This window comes from Phragmites australis, chromosome 13 (genome assembly GCF_958298935.1).
Source record: "Phragmites australis chromosome 13, lpPhrAust1.1, whole genome shotgun sequence".
NCBI classification, from domain to species: Eukaryota; Viridiplantae; Streptophyta; class Magnoliopsida; order Poales; family Poaceae; genus Phragmites; species Phragmites australis.
The window spans coordinates 26,811,794-26,832,190 of record NC_084933.1 but is presented as its reverse complement, the minus strand read 5'-3'; the positions used below and the strand labels follow the sequence as shown (position 1 = coordinate 26,832,190).

The following is a 20,397-nucleotide window of genomic DNA, read 5'->3' as shown; positions in this document are numbered from 1 at the left end:
CTTAAATTACAAAAAGCACGCTTAAGTGCAAATAACTTTTTGGTGATAAACAAAAGAAGTAATGAACGCTAGGATGAATTACCAAGTCCTACAAACAACTAATACTGGTCGACAACACATACCACAAGGAAAGAAAAACTATGATAAGATTAAGTTTTTGGAGAATACAGTGATAGCATAGGGCATCAGAAAAGTGTTTTGCGTGAAACCTATCAAAGCGACCTGACCCTCTCGATGTTGTCCAGCTCCTGCACAGTGGCCTTCATCCTCTCCCCCTCCGCCCACATCGACTCCTCTAGCTCTGCCAGCCGCCTCCGGCACGCAAGCACACGTGCCTCCACCTCGAACACAACCCGCAGTTGCAACTCCGCCATCTGCACCTTGTGCCTCTCGAACCTGCAACAGAGCACCAGTCAAGTACACCAGCACACGGTCGATGAATAGAAGCTTTTACAATGGCGATGGTGGAGTCCGAGCGAAGCGAGGCTCAGTGTCGTGGACGACCTGGGTGACGATGGGGCATGGTCGTGTGGCGTAGTGCACTGAGGGCCAGGAGGGACGACGACAAACCATCTGGCTGGATCAAAATTGGGAATCAATGCACATCTCGGTGCACTGAGGGCTCACCAGCGAATGGGACGAAACGGCGCCAAGGACAGAGAAGAAAAGGGGGAAGAAGTGGGGATGAGAGTGGTGCTCACTGGTGTTCATGATGCAAAAGGCGGCGACGGTCTTCGGCTCGAGCTCCGGTTGGGAAAAGTGGCGGAAGTGGCTTGCGGAGGCACAAGGGCGACCGTGATCTAGGGTTAGCGGGAGGGGAAGCACAGGTGGCGGCGGCCGGGTCATTGGGCTTTATAAGGGAGGAGCTAAGGGGAGGATAAGGGGTGGCAGTGGCAGATTCTTCGACGGCGGTTGAAGGAGGCCGAGGTCCATGCGGCGACGTTGGATTTTGAGGGAGCGACCATTGCATAGATGCGGCGATGGGATTTGGCGGCGCCGAGCAGAGGCGGTGGGAGGGGCAGAGTCGGGTGTTGGCTCGTGGTGGCGAGAGGGAGCTAACAATATTCATCAACAATGATGTTATCGGTCATGAATAAGAAAATTTCAACATACTGTAATGGTGGCATGCGCACAAGATAAATTATTTGGTGCTTTCACTATTAGCACAAGATTTGTTAACAAACTTCGTATCTACAATTTCTTAAGAGGCTACCTTCAATCTTATTAGTAGGATAATCGAAGAGAGAAGAATAAATCTCACAAGTGAGATGGTAGAAATACTTACCACAGTAAAAGACTAGGAATAAACTGAAGCGCGAATGCAACACACTACAAAAAACACTGAGCTTGAAGATTCATTCAAAAATTTGTATCTAGATGTTGATGAGAACATGTAATTTTTAATTTTTTAGGCTAGGTTGTACTCTTATTTCCTTTGTTACAAAGTTTTTTAACGAGGAAATATATTAATAAAGCTTATTTTTAGAATTAATTATGAATCCTTATTTGTTTTTTATGATTTTTTTTATTTTTTGAGAAAACAACCCACCACCCACCTCTTGTATTGGTCTATAAATAGCCATCATCACAAACTCCCAGTGATCTCATCGGCCACCCATCTCTCTTTTTCTACTTGCTAGCCAGTAGACACTTGCGTACTTCAACAAATTAATTCTATATTTCCATTCATGGATTAACATCAAAAACTCACGTGCAGGGTCATCTGTATGGAAACATTTTGAAAAGATATTTAGAGAAATAAACGGGTAACATGTAAGATTTACTCAATGTAATATATACAATCATAAATTATGTGTCAGGTTTATAAGTGGAATGAGACAATTGAGAAAGCATATTATATGCTACATGAAAAAATATGGAGTTTCTAATGTAACCGTGTAATTTTTTGAGTATAGGTTATACTCTTTTTTTCTTCTAGTAGAAAGATTTTTAAAAAGACAACCAATCAATAAAACTTATTTTTATCTATTTTTATAATTTTTTTGTAAATTTTTCTATTTTCAGAGTGCTGCCGAGCCGACCGTGTTGTGCTCCATCATGCCCCGCCGTGCCGCCAGGCCGGCCTGACCTGGCATAATGACTGATGGGCTATGTCGTGAGTCGAAGATACAGCATACAGGCTGACATGTTACAGCCCGTTAACCTCACCATGCCTTGCCATACCTAGCTCATACCTAGCTGGGCTCATGCCAGAGTGGCCCAACAGGACCATTTGGACATATCTGACTAGGGGAGGTCACCGACCCTCCTCGTGGCTCTTACTAGACACCCAACATATCAAGAGGAGATCCAAGCATGGGTGCTTTGCAATAGAGGTAAGTTCACCATCTCATTAAAAGATGTCATCACAACTAACTTAGTATTTTTAATCCCTTCAACCAAATAGAAAAATTGGTTAATCTTATACATTCTATTTTTTAACTAAATAAAAAATTAAATCATACAAACAATCAAATAAAAAATTAGCTCATCCTATCTATAAAAAACTAGATACCCCCAACCATTCTATATTTGCTCTCTAACCAAACACACTCATAATCTTTAGAGCAAGTTATTAGTGACCGGAGCTAGGAAGACACAAGTTGTTGTGCCTCTTATCTACATGGTTGTCTAGCTGATGTGTCAATTTTTATATAGCGTTCATCTGTTTTAGTTAGTGTTTGGTTGTGATGATTCTATTTATATATTTAAAGATAAGATGATTTTATTTATATATAAATATTTGTTTGGTGGTTGGGATGGAACGAGTTTATTTTAGTACCTCAGGCCCACCGTCAGTGTCACGTTCGAAATGAGACGACTGTGTTCTACCATTTTTTAGAACGGCTCTGTCTCGAAAAATCTTTGAAGAATATTCCTTGATTCCAAATCATTCCATCTCACTATTTTTCATCCAAACAGCTCAAAAACGGAATAGATCCGCTCCGTCCTATCCTGTTCCACGAACGAAACACTATCTTATTGAACTTCCTCAGAAGTCTAAACTTTGCAGAATCTCAGGCACTGCAGGCACCTGGGTGGGCACTGGGTGGGCGAGCCCTGCCCATCGATTCCTTCCCAAGTGCACGGGCGACACGTGAGGCCACACACAAACGCCTATGCCCCTCGTGTGGCAGCTCCCCAGCCGTCAGTCACCTCACGAACAGGGGCTCCTCTCCCCTCCCGAAGTCCCGGATTGGTTTCTTTTCCGGGTACAAGGCCAGCGCAGGGCAAACTTGAATGCATGCACTACACACCAAAGTGTTTAGTCATAGAAGAGGTCTCTCCAGAAAAACATACTAGATGGTTCAGTGCTCAGTAAGGTACACGCCGGAGTATTTTTGAGGAGCTGTTTCTCGGTGGCAGGAGGCGTTTGAACACTGGATGATCCAGCGCTAAGAGGCTTGTACATGTTGGAGCAATATCAGATAAGGGTGAAAATGTTGTACACACTGAATGGTCCGGCAATGAGAAGTTAGCTACACCAGAGCATTTTCAAGAAGATGTTGCAACAGCTTGTCTAGTGTGGTTGTACACACCAAATGGTGTGCAGATCAGAGGATCTACATGCCAGATAAATGGACAGTGCGAAGCGACTCGGTTGGCTCAAGTATACACACCGAATAGTCTAGTGATGGAGTTTAAGGTTACATCAGAATATTTGGTGTTCACAATGAGTTTGAGTGGGGTTCCAACGGCTAGCTTCTACTATTGTATATGCCGGATGGTCCGATATAAGTACTGCTACAGACGTCGGATCATTCGGTGTTCACAATCTTTTTTGGCTGTTGAAGCAACAACTAGCTCGTGGGTTTGAGATTATAAATACCCCCATTCACTTGGCTATTTGAGTGTGTTAAAGTCTAGAGAAGCTCATATACACTTGAGAAAGACATCTAAGCCACCAAAGTGTTAAAAGTGATAATCCAATACAATTAATCACAAGATTAGGAAGAGATTAGTGCTAATAAACCTAGAGAGTGTTGTTGCTAAGTGTTGCTACCTAGAGAGGGGATCAAGGAGTGATCCTACATTGTATCAAGTGGTTCATCGGTATCTTAGAGTCTAAGTGACTCGCTGGCACCGTGAGCCTTAGTGGCTCATGCTTGTTGATCCTCCAATTTGGTATAGAGCGACGACAAGAGGCTAGTACGAGGACGTGCCTTAGTGGCTCAAGCTCTGAAGTGAATATGACGATAAGTGACCGAAATAGAGGCTTGTGGTGAGACACTGCCTTGATGGCTTGGTGGTTCAACCTACTTGAGATCTAGATGACTCAAGGGTCGTGACCGTGTGCTGTCCGGAAGTAATAGCCTAGGTGGATGTTCCAACATGGACTAAGTGTGGCATTTATACCATTGATACCATGGGATAAAAATCTCTTATATCGAGTTTGCTCTCTCAACCTTCTTTACATTTCTGCATCTACATACTTGTAATCTACCTTTACATGTTTAATTTCATAGAGTAGTTTTATAGGATTGACTACAGGTTGCAAATATTTTTTAATAGTAGAGTAGATACACTAGATGAACTTAAAGCAAATTTAGATCAAAATTGATATATGTTTGCCTTGTGAAGTTTTAGGTGTCCTAATTCACCCCCTCTTAAAAAGTCACTGATCCCTACAGTCCAAGGATCATGATTTTTTTCTTCAAGGACTCTCAGGGGACTACGACACCTTTGATAGCAGTGCTGCAAATGAATAACGACCCGGCAGTGAACCTCCAATTGGTTCACATACAACAACACCTCCATCATCAGGCTTTACAAGTGCACACATGTCAGCAAATACCAGCTCTAAAAGATCAAGAGCCTCTATTTTCAAAGTTTGGCAAGACTTCAGAAGGATCTACAGAGAGGAAGACAAAGTTAGTGTCAGGTGCGCTAGGTGTTATATTTGCAAATATGAATTATCTTTAAAGTCCTCACGTGGATCGAGAACTTGATGAGGCACACTAGAACTTGCAAGCGAAAGAGTGGAGCAGCCATGAAGCAGATGGTGCTGCAGTACAACCCCGACAGCTATGTTCATCATTGGGAGTATGACTCCGTCAATGCTAGAAAAGAGTTATGCCGCTTCATTATAAGAGCGGATCTACCACTTAACATCAATAAGTTTTTTATATTTGAAGATGACATTAAGTAATCTCATAATCTTAGGTTCACACATATTTCTAGACAGACAACTACTAGAGATATAATAAAATACTATAATATGTGTCGTAGCAAGCTTAAAGAAATGTTGGAAATATGTACATTTTCAGTTCCTTTGACCTCGTATATATGGACAGGTAAGGCTAAAGAGAATTATCATAGTGTGGTTGCTAATTTTGTTAATAATAATTGTAAACTAGAGAAGAGAATAATACGTTTATGGTTGATTGACAATACGCATACCGGTGAAAATATTGCTGAAAAAATATCCCAAGTACTTGAAGACTTTGGACTCACATTTAAAATATTTTCTATCACTTTAGATAATACCAGTGCAAACTCTATAGCAATAGATATTTTTGATCCGTTGTTTAGTACATATGCTCAATCTTTTTTTACATCAATGTTGTACTTGTTATATTATCAATCTTATAGTAAAATCTAGTTTAAAGAGGTGGGAGCAATACCTAGATGATTTCCGTAATGCAATAAATTTTATGAATTTCTCTAACCAATAAATTGCAGCATATAAGTAGTACTGTGTTGCAATCAGTGTGCGTCCACATAAGATTGTCGCAGACATGCTGGTAAGACGGAACTCTACTTTCTTGACGCTGAAAAAATATTATACCATATAAGAGCACATTTTGTGTGTTTATTCATATACATTATCATGAGCAAATGGTCAAACTTTACTCAGAGAAGATCATTAGTATGTTGCTAAAAGGATAATATAGTTTCTTGAATTTTTTTATGATTTAACTGTGAGTTTATCAGGAGTTTCTTACCTAACATCTTATTTAGTAGTGCATAATATTATTGAAATTGCTACTTATTTAAATATCTATGGAAAATGACAATCTTCTAAGAGATTGTGTAGTTCCTATAAAATCTAAAATTTTAAAATATTAGAAAGAAATTTCTTTGTTGTATGTCTTTGCCTTTATTTTAAATCCTAAAGCTAAAATTACATGTTTTTGTAGAGTTTTCACAATTCTAGGTGATGCTCTTAACCATAATTATTCTACTTATTATACTAATATCTGTTATAAGTTATTCAATATTTATAGTAAATATGAAATAAAGTATGCCATAGTTTGCCTGCAACGACCTCCGCTAGCACCCATAATAAGTAGGAAGACGACAAAGTAGGGGAAAATATTTGATAGAGGTCAGACTCTTTGTCATGGTTGTCTACGAGTGTCAGAATTTTAACATCCGGAGGGGAGCTAACAATATTCATCAACAATGACATTATTAGTCACGAATAAGAAAATTTCAACATACTGCAATGGTGGCATAAGCACAAGATGAATTATTTGGTGCTTTCACTATTAGTATGAGATTTGTTAACAGTCTCTGTATCTACAGTTTCTTAAGAGGCCACATTCAATCTTATTGGTAGGATAATCGAAGAGAGAAGAATAAGTCTCATAAGTGAGATGGTAGAAATACTCAACATAGTAAAAGACTAGGAACAAACTGAAGCATGAACACAACACACTGCAGAAAACACTGAGCTTGAAGATTCATTAAAAAATTTGTATCTAGATGTTGATGAAAACATGAAATTTTTAATTTTTTAGGCTAGGTTGTACTCTTATTTCCTTTGTTACAAAGGTTTTTAATGAGGAAATATATTAATAAAGCTTATTATTAAATTAATTATGAGTCTTTTTTGGTTTTTATGATTATTTATTTTTTAAGAAAACGACCCACCACAGACCTCTTGTCTTGGTCTATAAATAGCCACCATCCCAAACTCATTGTCATCTCATCGGTCACTCATATCTCTTTTTCTACTTGCTAGCCAATAGACACTTGCGCACTTCAACAAATTAATTCCATATTCAGTTATGGATTAACATCAAAAACTCGCGTGCAGGGTCATCTGTATGGCAACATTTTGAAAAGATGTTTAGAGAAATAAACGAGTAACATGTAAGATTTTCTAAGTGTAATATATACAATCATAAATTATGTGTCAGGTTTATAAGTGGAACGAGGCAATTGAGAAAGCATATTATATGCTGTAAGAAAAAATCTAGAGTTTATAATGAAACCGTGTAATTTTTTAGTATATGTTATACTCTTTTTTCCTTCTAGTAGAAAGATTTTTAAAGAGACAACCAATCAATAAAACTTATTTTTATCTATTTTCTATAACTTTTTGTAAATTTTGTAGCTTTTTTTATTTTTAGAGTGTTGCTGAGCTGACCGTGCTATGCTCTGTCACGCCCCGCCGTGCCGCCAGGCCGACCTGACCTTACACAATGACTGATGGGCTATACCGTGAACTGACGACACATATACAGACCGACACGGTACAACCTGTTAACCTTACCACGCTATGCCATAACTATCTCATACCTAGCTGGGCTCATGCCAGATTGACCCAATAGGTCCATTTGGACATATCTGGCTGGGGAGGTCACCGGCCCTCTCGTGGCTCTTACTAGACACCCAACATATCAAGAGGAGATCAAGCATAGGTGCTTTACAATTGAGGTAAGTTCATCATCTCATTAAAAGATGTTATCACAACTTAATATTTTTAATCCCTTTAACCAAATAGAAAAATTGGTTACTCTTATATATTCTAATTTTTTCAACTAAATAAAAAGTTAGATCATACCAACAATAAAAAAATTTAGCTCATCCTACCTATGAAAAACTAGATGCCCCAACAATTCTATCTTTGCTCTCTAACCAAACATACTCATAATCTTTAGAGCAAGTTATCTGAAGCAGAATTGGATTATTGGGATATTAATTTGAACAGTTGACTTACAGATGCAGGGCATCCGTTCGTACCATAATACGGACGACCGATGCCCCGCTTGGACTTTGCGTCGCACGAGAGGCGAGAGCTGACCAAAAGCATACCGGGAGCGCAATTATGTAGGTCCATCAACAGCAACAGTTTCCAGTAGCTACGACTCAGCACATGTACTCGCTCAAAAAAAAGAAAAAGAAAGAAAGAACAGACGCCTGTACAGCCGTAATTCGAGATAGGCACGGGACTTGGCGTTACACATGGCTGCCAGATCCATAAGTTCAGGTTCCGTGGGTTCGTATCTGGTGGATGGGATATAGGTTTTAAGTTTTACTTATGAGTTTGATAAGTCGGATATCTTATCTGAAGCGGATGTGAATATATATTTAATCTTTTTTACGAGTGATCTATGGATACTGAAATAACATATGTTCTTTACTTTAACTAAAATCTAAATCTGGGACTAAGCCAGCATGGTAGCACATTTTATCCCCCGCCCGACCGAGACGCTCAGCCCAGTATGACCGATCGGATCCTATACTCATGTGACTGTGTTGCCTGCCCTCTCCATGCTAGCGCCGCCGTCCACCACTCCACGTCATTGCCGTCCTCCCTCTCCACGCCAGCGCCACCCCCTTCTCACGCTCGCCGTCATGGCTAACACGTCGCTGCCACCATGGCCGCCGCTACACGCACCTCAGCCATCACCGATAGCCAAGAAGCCAACTAGGAGAATCCTCTCCTCACGTTGGAGCTCCTGATGTCATCCTCGGGACTAACCGCCGCTTGGTTCGTCGTCAGCCATGTCGTCCCGAGCCACTAGTGTCTTTTCCAGTTGGGCTTGGCCAAAGGGCTGATGCCCTCGTGCTCCTCGTGCTTGATCCCAACCACCGTGACGTCATCGACCAGCACCGTCCCTTCACACCCGTGCCTAGCCTCCACCCCCTCAGAGCCACCCCTCTGCACGCTCCTTTGTTGATAAGACTTAATGGGTCATCGTCGAGTTTTGGGTCCCGTAAGTTTCAGATGTGAAGTCATATTTTAATTTGATTAATATTTTGGATGTGAGTCGGATTTTATGGTTCAGGCTTTGAGTGGGACATGATCTTACTACACCGGTCCCGACCTGATCAGTTGCCGTGCGGAGTCCCGATCAAGGCTTATTGAGAGTACGTGACCATTCGTCAGCGGATTTGACGAGGCGGACAGATTTGTCAAGTCGTCTCTTGGAAGGGAAGCGCCCGCCCACACGAAGCAACGACAACCCTGCGCCGTGTCAGCCAACCCGGAAGTTGCACTGCCATTGCCCTTTGCCATACCGACTTGCCCGAGAAAGAAACGGGAGCGGAAAGGCCCAACTAGATACGGTTTACCAGCGGCGGATCCGGGGGTTCAAGCCTCGCAAGCCCTCCTCTTCGTTTTTTTTCAAGAAAAGAAGGAGAAGAAAAAAGAAATGAGATGGAAGAGGAAAAGGTAGAGTATGAAGAAGATTAGCTCATCCTCGCCACTGCAGTTAACTAATCCATGCGCCACGCAAGGGCGCGGCCACCTCATCGCGCGGCGCCAGAATAGCCATTCCCTCGAGCAATCGATCACTCATCATAGCGTCACGATCTTGTTTAATTATTGCTGCAATCGGTTTCGTCCATCAAGAGAGCGAACCGGCGGTGACATCAGGAGTTCTGGTTGCTTCTCCCTTTACTGAACCCTGACGGCTACCACCAATGCTGACTTACGGCAAAAATGTTGATTGTATTTATTAAAATAAATAATATATTATTATATATATAAATTTAATATATGAATTCGGCACACCGTTTATCGATAATTCAATTTCAATATGCGAGGCACCGAAAAAAAGATGGATCTGACAATTTTCAGTACTCAGTACTGTGCACCGTATTCGACAACTCAAACGTCGAAAACCAAGTATAAGTATCGAATATGGTGCATAGTACAGTATACGACACCTAAGATGTCGAATACTCACCGGCCACAAGACGGAGGATGCACGGCTGCATACGCGAAGAAAGCTAGATGTCTGTTGTACATTTATATTTATATTTTTATTTAATTATCAATTTTATTTGGGAGTGTAAAGTTAGTCTAGATATTCTAAATGTTTTTATGAGTAAACTAGAGTCGCTATCAACCCGTTTTAATTAGTTTGATCAAAAAATCTTGAGCTAATATATAATTAAAATTATCTAAATAAATCTATTTTTATAAATTCTAGCAATTTTAATGCCTTAGATAAATTCCAAAAATCTAAAAAAATCACTAATATTCTTCTTATGTGATGTACTAATTTATAAAAGTATTTCTAAATTTAGGTTATTTGGTGAAAAAGTAAGTTCATTTATAATGCTATATTTATATACATTTTTATCATTTCATATGATATTCACTTTTTAATTCAATTTGAATAAAAATAAATTCAAACATGTACAAAACCTACATTCAAAGGATAAATTTAAAAAAAATCATCATAAACAACTCAACGTCATCATTACATACACAAAACAAATGCAAAATATATAATGGGAGGCTTAATAGATGCATGATAGGAAGCTCAGTTATTGTACTGTTTAATTAATTGGTTGTGTTTCTTTGTTATTGACTACTGATGATAACACAATTCTTCAACATTTTAGATTAATATTAATCCCTTTTTTATTTTTCTATTTGCTTCATTTCTTCCTTAGTCCTCTCTTCCTGTTTTAAGAGATGGTATCACTATCTGCATGCTACTTATCTGGTTGTTTAAATTTTGAATATATCATTTGTCATATTTAATTGATAAATATTAAAACTTATCGTATCATTATCTGCTTTGAAAAGATGAATATAAATATATATTCATAATTCCTGGGTTCTATGCTGGTCTCGCTTTACCATTCTAGTGGTAGTTGTCAACCTATCATATATGCATGGTTCAGTTTGAGCATAATATTTAAAGATTTACTTACAAAACCATAATAATCTACAGTAATCAAGGACACAAGCGTATATTATATTTACAGATTTTAGGTTAGTATAATTTCTAACTCTTCAATAAAAATATATAAGGCTGGAAAAGTGCATAAGGGTACGTTCGGTTGGTGGGATTGGATGAGTTAAATTGGTTATGATGATTTTTTTTGATGAACTTACCTCTTGATTGTATTTTTGTGCATATTTGAATTTATTTTATTCAAATTGAATTAAAAAGAGAATATCACATGAAATAAAAAATGCAATAAATAGAGTATTACAAAAGAATTTACTTTTTCACTAAATAAATTAGACTTGGAAATATTTTTATAAATTAGTAAATCACATGAGAAGAATATCAGTGGATTTTTGTAGATTTTTGGATTTATTTGTGGCATTAAAAATTGCTAGAATTTGTAAAAATATGCTTATTTAGAGAATTTTAATTAAATATTGGCTCAGTCTTTTTATCACCAATTAAAACAGGTTGCTAATAAACTCTAATTTACTCATAAAAACGTTTAGAAATTTTAGACTTCTTTTGTACTTCCAAATAAAATCGAGAATTAAATAACAAATATAAACACACATGTACAACGGGCTACTAGCTTTCTTCGCTGTCCTCGACGTCCCGCTGCTGCAGCCAGTGCCTTAGGCACCACAGTCCATTTTTGATATCTAAGGTACCGAATACATTGCACAGCGTCGTATTCGACATCTCAGATGCTGAAAATTGTCGAGCTCACTCTTTTTCGACGTCTCACGTACTAAAATCGGATTTTCGATAAACGAGATACCGAATACACATATGAAATTTACAAATAAATCAATATATTATCTATTTTAATAAATATAGTATCATATATTGTTTTTTTTAATTTTTTGCCCTGACTCACTCATACCCGCCCGGCAGACGGCCGCTAGAATAATGCCCGTCTTCGCCTGTCCGTACTCCGGCGGTGCAGCTGGATTTTCCGGCAACCGCCACGAAATCAGCAGTACGACATGGTCTTCATATGGCCGCATCCTCCCCTCGCAACAAAAGTCTCGCGGGTAAAAAAAGAAAAAAACAGAGATGCCTCGTCATCTGTTTTACTGAAGCAAAAAGGTTCAAAGTTAGAACTTCGCCTCCGTATCGTGCCTGTGTTCAAGTGCGTAACCCTACGGGTCTGATTGGTTCGTTCGAAGAGCCCTCAATGGCTTGCAGTTATGATGCTCCGAACCGAGTGTAATGATAGCATGATCTGATGCCCCCAGCATGGGTGCAGGTTTCATTCGCCTCATTTATTAAGGAGTAAATTCTATAGGATTGTATCTTATAAAATATATATTTTTTATGCGATGATAAGTATCATTTCTTTTCTTCTAACTAATTGTTAGATCATACAATATATAACTAAATCAGAATATTTGAAGTCATATAAATTTACTTCTCCTTTATTAGAGCTACCCTTCTTTTTCTGGCTGTGGCTGGATCTGGTTGAGTCATTCGGGTCCCAGAGAAGCGGAACAAGCATCTTTCTAGACTGAGATCGGTTGGTAAGTCCCCTAAGTCCTCGGATACATATTTTTTTAATTTTAATTTTTAAGCTAATATTTAAAAAAAGCACGTGACACATTTAATTTTTAAGAACGAGTCTATTTTGTAATGCCAAATTATATGATATGACAAATCGTATGGTCACTGTGGTACCATCGTAAAGTTTGTGTCGAGGTGAATCTAAGTTACGAATTCATCGCAGTCATCCGATGAATGAAGAAAAAATGATCAAAATACACTCGGTGGTAGGTAGAAGTGTACTAAAAAAATGTGTATTTTAGAAAAAAAAATTAGAAAACTTAGGGGCCAAATTTTCTACACCTATAAATAGACGGGTAGAGTTATGAAAGAGTTTGAACCAGCTACTTGAGCTTCCTTGTACCACTTATTTGAGAGTCTTAGAGCTAAAGTTTTAGAATAGAGAAGTATAAGTACGTAGTCTATGTAATATGTGAGAATTTTGAGAGATAAATCTTTGTAATTCGGTTAAAATTGGATTGACTTTTTTGAGCAATGAAGTTTATATTTTTTTGCATATGCTTGAATTCCCTTTCTTCTAGTTTTTCTCTATTGATTCTCTTGCAACTTTGCAAGTTTTTCGGTTTTGATTTTCGTTTTAGTTTTTTAAGTTGAAATTTCAGCACTTTGTGAGGTCATTCTTCTTGCTGCTAGAGGCATAAAAACTTACATATGATTGTATGCTCATGTGTCTTGAGTGTTATTGCCTCTAGATTATCAATTTGGAGAGATTTTTTATCCGATGATCTTTGTTTAGCTGCAGTTTTTCATATTTGTATGGTTGTTTTTCTTGATGCTAGTGGTTTAAACAGTCACATTTGCAGGGTTATTTTTCTTGATGTATTTGAGCGGGTCTTGAGTCCCCTTGCCACCAGTTTATCACATTAGAGGATAATCTTGTCCGGTATCTATATTCTCTAGTTTTTTTAAAGTTACGAGTTTTTATGCACAAAGACACATAGAATGATCTTGAATGGAACATATGGTTCATATTCCATCCATGAGGTCATGTTGTCATGAAACTAGTTTTCTTACTTTGTCTCTCTGATTTTTTTACTTCCGCTTGAGTATTTTGAGGTACGTTGGGTGAGAAATAGGAAAAGACCATTTATTTTGAAAGAAATTTGTTGAGACGCCTATTCACTCCACTCTAATCGTCATTTTCGTTCCTACAGTTATACCAATACATGTGGTATGACTAAAGTATGAGTCACGTCATATATTTTGATATAACAAAAGAGGTCATGTGGCCAGATGTCAGAACGGGATGTTAGCGTAATCATCTTAGTCACACCGTATGCACTGACGTGATTAATTTATGAATCACGCCATGTACTTTAGTGTGAAAAAATAGTATAGTTATTAGAAATTTAGTGCCACACAAGTTATTTTAAAAATATTAATTTAAAACGGGCCAAAATAAAAAATATCTCCCAATGTGGAGGCTACCCATCCAAACTCGATCCCCTGGCACGCACTAGGGCTTACCCGTAAATATTCTTTCGGACAACCACAATAGAAGAACAACGCACCCGTCGTTAAAATCAAAGGCATTCTGAATCTCTTCAATAAGCATCTGTGAGTATATATTATAGACCTAGCATATGTTTTAATATATATATATATATATAATATGTGTTTGAATATGTATTTAGATATTATAGCTTGTACTTAGTGTGAAGACTTAAAAAACATCTTTCTAAGACGATTATGAAGGGCAGAGCTAAAGTGCACGCTAAACGAAACAGGAGCTGAATAATGCACCGCTTGATGAGCTAGACACGGTGTAGCTTTTTTAGCATTCTAGCGGTAACCTTTTGAGGAGCCTTATCTCGCAACCGCGATGCTGTCTGATCAGATCAGATAACAATCTCTGATCATGCACTCCTATAGCAAGGGAAAGGACGAGGGAATGGTAACCGTAAACTCGCGTAACTTCCACTCACCTTGGCCATTTTCTCAACACAGGAGGTGTAACATGAGCGGTCCAAGTCGTCACCTGCGTCCAAAAATATGGTTCCTTCGCTCCATAACTTGAGACCGTGAACCAGGGGATGATCAAAGCGCATCAGGCTTACATCAGAACACCAATAATGCCTGAATAATGCAGCAGCAGAGTAGACTTTGAGTTAATCAAGGGAGGAAAAGTTTTTTCTTTCTTTCTTGAAATAAGAAACTTCATGTCTAAGTCTTTCTCTCGCAGTAATTAAATAACCAATATTTTCCATTGTTCCTTTTGCAACTAGGGGTTAGGGCCGGCTTGCCTCATCATTCTGGATAATTGTTAGTGATTGGTTAGTGCATCGTTTTCCACCAAGGGATTAGGACTGGTTCCAAGAGATGATGTGATGTATAACCGCAGCACGAATAATCTATGCGACAAAGGCATCGTTGCAACCGAACCTTAATCGGGCACATAATTAAACCCCCAAATTGTATATTCTCAGGAGCATGGAAATAATAATTGTTGGACCAGTAAACTTGAGATGAACAGGAGGGAAATGCGTACCCAATGCTTGTGCTACAACCCCATGTCTCATGTTCATCTAGTACTAATAATATTTGAGATGAACAGAAGAAAATAATGCCCAGTTGTGACTTAAGTTTGAATCCATGTCTCAGACAAGTCAGTCAGTCAGTCAGTCATAAGAGATTTGATAGCGTTTGGGAGTAGGAAAGTAGTCCAAAGGCGTTGCAAGGGTGGTTAACCAAACTACCAAATGCCGTACGTTTGTCGGAAAACAAATAATCTACTCCCAAAGATGCATTATTTTCTGCCCTTTAACCTACTACATTACTTGCCCAAATGATGATCGGAGGACGCAAAAACCATTTGGTTAGTTAGAAGCATACACCAATCAGTTACTGCTAAACATCTCTATGTAGATGCTACCACCTACCAGTCACGAAACCAGGAACAAGTTACGCGCTTAGAAAAAGGATCTTGCTTGCACAATACGAAGCATCTCTGAAGAACAATTCGTCTTAACAGTGAGCTCCATCCGAGACAACACACACTACAGAATGTGAAAGCAAGCATCTGATCCCTCAATGGATGCCCGCCGGTGAATTTTCCTCGGTGCGGCCGTGGTGATTTGCTGGATTGGGTGCGTGAGTGACTGCTAATGGCGTGGTTAGTGGAAACTTTTCTGCGGGAAAATCGTGGCTGGGTGCTTTGGCGCATCTGCACGAGCCGCCTGACTGAGCGCCTCCTACAAGCTACAGTCGCTTTGGTGGAGCAAGTGACGAACGAAGAAACCGCATAGAGTACCAACTTTTTACTATCTTTGTTTTGATTTGCTTATCACTAATCTTTTATTATAGTAATTTTAATCTTGTATTTTTCTAAAAAATATACGAATACTTAAAAATATACAATACATATATTTTACGACGAATCTAATAATACAGAAGTTTTAGATATATAAAAAAAAAATTAGAAAAAAACATAAGGCTAAAATTGCTCAGGAAAAGAAAAGAAAGAACACCGGGTCGACCCGGACTGATAGGAAAAAAAAATGACATCACTGGTGATGATCGCGTGCCCTCAATTGACTGCAGTGTCTAGAATGAGAATTCCACTCGGCACCGTCACCAGAGTCACAGACTTCATGGCGCTCCCTGTTCAGGCCACTGGTCGTGTACAATCTCTTCACAGTGTTTGCTCGAAAAGGAAAGGGAAAATCTCTGCATAGTGCCCCGTGAGGAATGTGTCGCGGTGAAACAACAGACAGCAGTTGGGAGATTAGGTTCCGTCTATCTCCTGAACCTGAAGCGTGAATAGGTGATTGAGGTAAGATCAATTGTCATCAGGGTCCAGGTCGGGTTTCGCGGTTGAGCGGGCGGCGTTCCCGGTTCCGGCTGGGGAGCGGATAAGGACGAGCTTGACCTCGACTTGGCATGACACAAGCACACTCGTATCAAAGCATCCTTTCCTGTTGGTAATTTACCACCACTACCAGTGGTGTGATACTTTGTCGCTGCTTCTCGCGTTCCCCGGGCTACAAAGACTCAGCTTTCCAAGCTTTCCTACCTCCACTTCTGTCTTCCAAAAGCCTGGCCAGCTTTTTCCTCTCGTCTTCCCTCCCCCCCCCCCCCCCTGCCCCTCAAATCCTCTGCGTCTTTCCACATTCGTTCCTGCTCTGCACTTAGCTGTTTTGGTTGAGGATCGGACATGGCAATGGACGATGAATCGCCGCTCAGAGTCAATACCAGAGGCGGCGCCATGGTAACGTGGATATCTTTTGTCCTCTGTTCTTGCCTTTTTGGTGCTCTGTTTTCTTCGTCCTTGGTTGGGCTGATACTAATGGCGGTGCTGGGCTGGATCGAATGCGGCAGGGAGGAGGGGAGTGCGAGGGGGCGGAGAACCAGCGGTGGCCGCCGTGGCTCAAGCCGCTGCTGGCGACGAGCTTCTTCGGTCAATGCAAGGTGCACGCGGACGCGCACAAGAGCGAGTGCAACATGTACTGCCTCGACTGCATGAACAGCGCGCTCTGCTCCCAGTGCCTCGCCTACCACCGCGACCACCACGCCATTCAGGTGAGCAGATCACACTGCACACCGAGGAAAAAGTGGCATTTCTTGGCATCGGATTGGAGCAGACGGCGCCGGGCCCTTTCTTTGAAAGAAACGGCAGCTCCGGCGCCCCTGCTTCTATCGGAAGAGTCTCCCCTCCCTCGAGACTTCTTGTTAGTTGTTCTATTCAGGTCGCAACGGCCTCTCTTTCCTCACACGCATTAGAAAAAAATCCAGGGATGAAAGTAATAAAATTTCTTGAATGGGTGGCAAAATGCGCCTGTTCCATCTCCCGCTTCTTGCTGACGACGATGCCCTGCTTGTTTGATGCAGATACGGAGGTCCTCCTACCACGACGTGATCCGTGTGTCGGAGATACAGAAGGTGCTGGACATCACCGGCGTACAGACTTACATCATCAACAGCGCGCGCGTCGTGTTCCTGAACGAGCGCCCGCAGCCGAGGCCCGGCAAGGGCGTCACCAACACCTGCGAGGTCTGCGAGCGCAGCCTCCTCGACACCTTCCGCTTCTGCTCTCTCGGCTGCAAGGTACACCACCAATCCAACGCCCATTCTGTTGTCGTGGTATTCCTCGGCCTGTGCTCTGCAACAGCATTGTGATGTTCCGTTGACGCGCAGATCGTCGGCAACTCTGGCGACTACCGCATCCGGAAGAAGCACGCCGGCATCAAGAAGAACAAGAAGAAGCTGCAGAAGGGCGCCCTGGCGGCGTCGGACTCGGAGGACTCGTCCACGAGCACCAGCGGTGGGAGCGACAAGAGCAGCGTGGTGCAGAGCTTCACCCTGTCAACCCCGCCGGCGACCGCCAACAGCTACCGCACGGGCAAGCGGCGCAAGGGCGTCCCGCACCGGTCGCCGTTCGGCAGCCTCATGGTGGATTTCTAGAGCAGAGCAATCCAATGCCCAACGGAAGGTGCTCTGTTTCTTGGTCCTTGGTGCCACAGTAGCATACACACCTCTACATACCATCTATAGCTGCTCGATCGATCGATCTATACATAGCCAGCCAAAAGGAGCTAAGCAATAACGAGGCTCCATTGCACGCCTGCGCTTCTGGACGAGGACGGCGGTGCAGTGCGGGACGGCTACTTTCATAGTTACACGCAGTTACTGTGCCAGTAGCAACGGTTTGGGTTTGGTGTCTCTGAAAGAGAGGTAAACAGATAGTAGTGGTACTTACCCTTCTCGTCATATAACTACTAAGTTTTGCAAGTTACCTATAGGGGTTTTTAGTTATTACCAGTGGTTGGTATAGTCGTAGATGTACATATATGTTATACTGTCACAGATGGGGAATGGTAGGAGTATAGCTACGGTGTTCATATTCGTGCTTGCCTTGCCTGTAATAAAGGATAAGAATGCTGCCCCTGATGGCCTCCAATGTCATGGTTGTTTGCTTGCTTGATTTCTCCTCCCCCTCTTTCTTTGTACCATACTTCAGCAGATGCTTGAACTGGATCGTGCAGTGCAGGGGGCTGCAATTGTGATGGCAATGTGCTTGATCAAGCCTTGCGTTCCGCGCAGTGGGATCGATTGGTGGTGCTGGCCGTTTCTGGTTCCTCACTGTGGTACGGCAAGTTGAGCCATGCGGCCTGCCTAACTTGCTTGATCCGCCGTTCGCTCAGGAAAGCGGTTGGTCGATGCCGACGTTGTCGTCACCACCATCATCACCTCTGGACCGCCCCGTTCGTTCCTGCCATACGGAAGAGCCATCCGTCGAGCCGCCGTCCGGCAGTTGAATCCGCGGTAGGCCCTCTCAGTCGACGCCATAAAGACGGATCGATCTAGAGGCGAGATCTATGGACGTATCGTACGATACCCAATGATACGAGTACTGGCAGGCCACGTGCGGCTTACAAGCCCGAAGAACATAATCCACCCCTCCCATCCAGGGGAAGGCGAACCGTGGACGGTGGAACGCGCGCCCAGTTGGCCCTGCCCTGCCGGCCTCCTAGGAGGATGCCGGCGCAAGTGCGTGCATGGCCGCGCCCGTTCGCTTTTGGCATGTGTGCGCCGGATCGAGTGCCTCACATCAGCATTCAGGCGCTCAGCAGTGCGCAGAAGCGGACGGGAGAGCGTGGGGGCTCGTCCGTGCTTTGCCGTGGTCGATGGGCACGCTGTCCTGGGAACGCCCGCGCGGACGTAGCAGCGCCTGTGCGGCGCCCGTCCCACTCGCGCGCGCCGCGCGGCGAGTGCCTGGGAAATGCGCCTGCGCGTGACGCTGCCATAGCCAACGCCGGCAACCCACCCACCACTCAACGCCCCCCCGTATCGCACGCACACCAACGACTTTCTCCCGCCGCGTGATGTCACTCGCGTCCTGCCCCCGCTCATCGCGTAGCGGCCGTCGCTGCGACTCCAGATCCGGTTCGGCACGCGCACCCGGCCGGCCGTGACGCGGGCGGGGGGCCGGAGCGATCACTGCAATTATCTGGTAGTGGTAGATGGTTGTAGAGGATTTATTTGGATGAGGATTGGATCGCTCACGAGCCATGGGTAGAGGATATTTTGGGAGTTCCTGCTGGCTTTCCACAAGGAAAGCAACAGGGGGCCACCGTACTTGCTCGGTTCCTTTCAGGTAAGCGTTAGGCGTACGAGCTGCCCTTCTACTGAATTTTGGGCCCCGTGATGCGTACATCCTCCTATCAATCAATTCTATTTCAGAAAAAAGATAATTCATTCGCTAGCAACGTTCCCAATTCTATTTCAGAAAAAAGATAATTCATTCGCTAGCAACGTTCCCAATCCTATTTCAGAGAAAAAAGATCATTCCTTCGCTAGCAACGTTCCCAATCCTATTTCAGAAAAGATCATTCATTCGCTAGCAATGTTTATTTCTTGCTGGTGGAGTGGTGGTGGTGCGGACACCCTAGTGAGCGTACGGTTCATGTTCGACTAGGACGCTTTTGAGAGCATTGCTCCATCACTTTGCGCTAAGGATCGACGAATCGGTGAGTGGGTGGGTGGGATCGAGTTCATGGCCACCACTGCATCATATTTCCATTTAACCGTGATAATTGAAGAGCTAGTGATATGGTGACAGTCAGTACCGTCCCACCCACCTCTTTTGATCAGAAGAAGAATAGGAGGAGGATTGGACGATGATAAAAGAAAGAAAAGGTTGTGGGGCGATAGATTCCGAGCAATCCCTGCGATGGCGAGAAAGGCTTAGCATGAGAAAAGGGCATGTATTATGTATGTACAAATCAGTGATCTTTCGAGTGGATCAGATGGAACCTTAGCTAAACTCTCATCGAACCATTTTATTTCGGGCGATATCCCTTTTCCTTCTGTTTATGGCCCATCAGATTGCTTTCGTTCCAGAAGAATTCAAAGAGCACGGGCAGCCAGTTTTTCCTCCCTTACTCTAAAAGCTCGAGTCCAACGGAGAAAATTC

The 20,397-nt window shown here is 42.2% G+C and overlaps 1 protein-coding gene across 1 annotated transcript; it reads left to right on the top strand.

Annotated features, from left to right (window-relative positions):
* Nucleotides 1-16,408: 16,408 nt before the first annotated feature.
* Nucleotides 16,409-18,414, top strand: LOC133889129 (protein RGF1 INDUCIBLE TRANSCRIPTION FACTOR 1-like). Its single transcript, XM_062329593.1, has 4 exons — nucleotides 16,409-16,692; nucleotides 16,803-17,003; nucleotides 17,313-17,528; nucleotides 17,619-18,414. Exons 1-4 carry the CDS (start codon nucleotides 16,639-16,641, stop codon nucleotides 17,883-17,885), a joined length of 738 nt encoding a protein of 245 aa, XP_062185577.1. The 5' UTR covers nucleotides 16,409-16,638; the 3' UTR covers nucleotides 17,886-18,414.
* The last annotated feature ends 1,983 nt before the right edge of the window (nucleotides 18,415-20,397 follow it).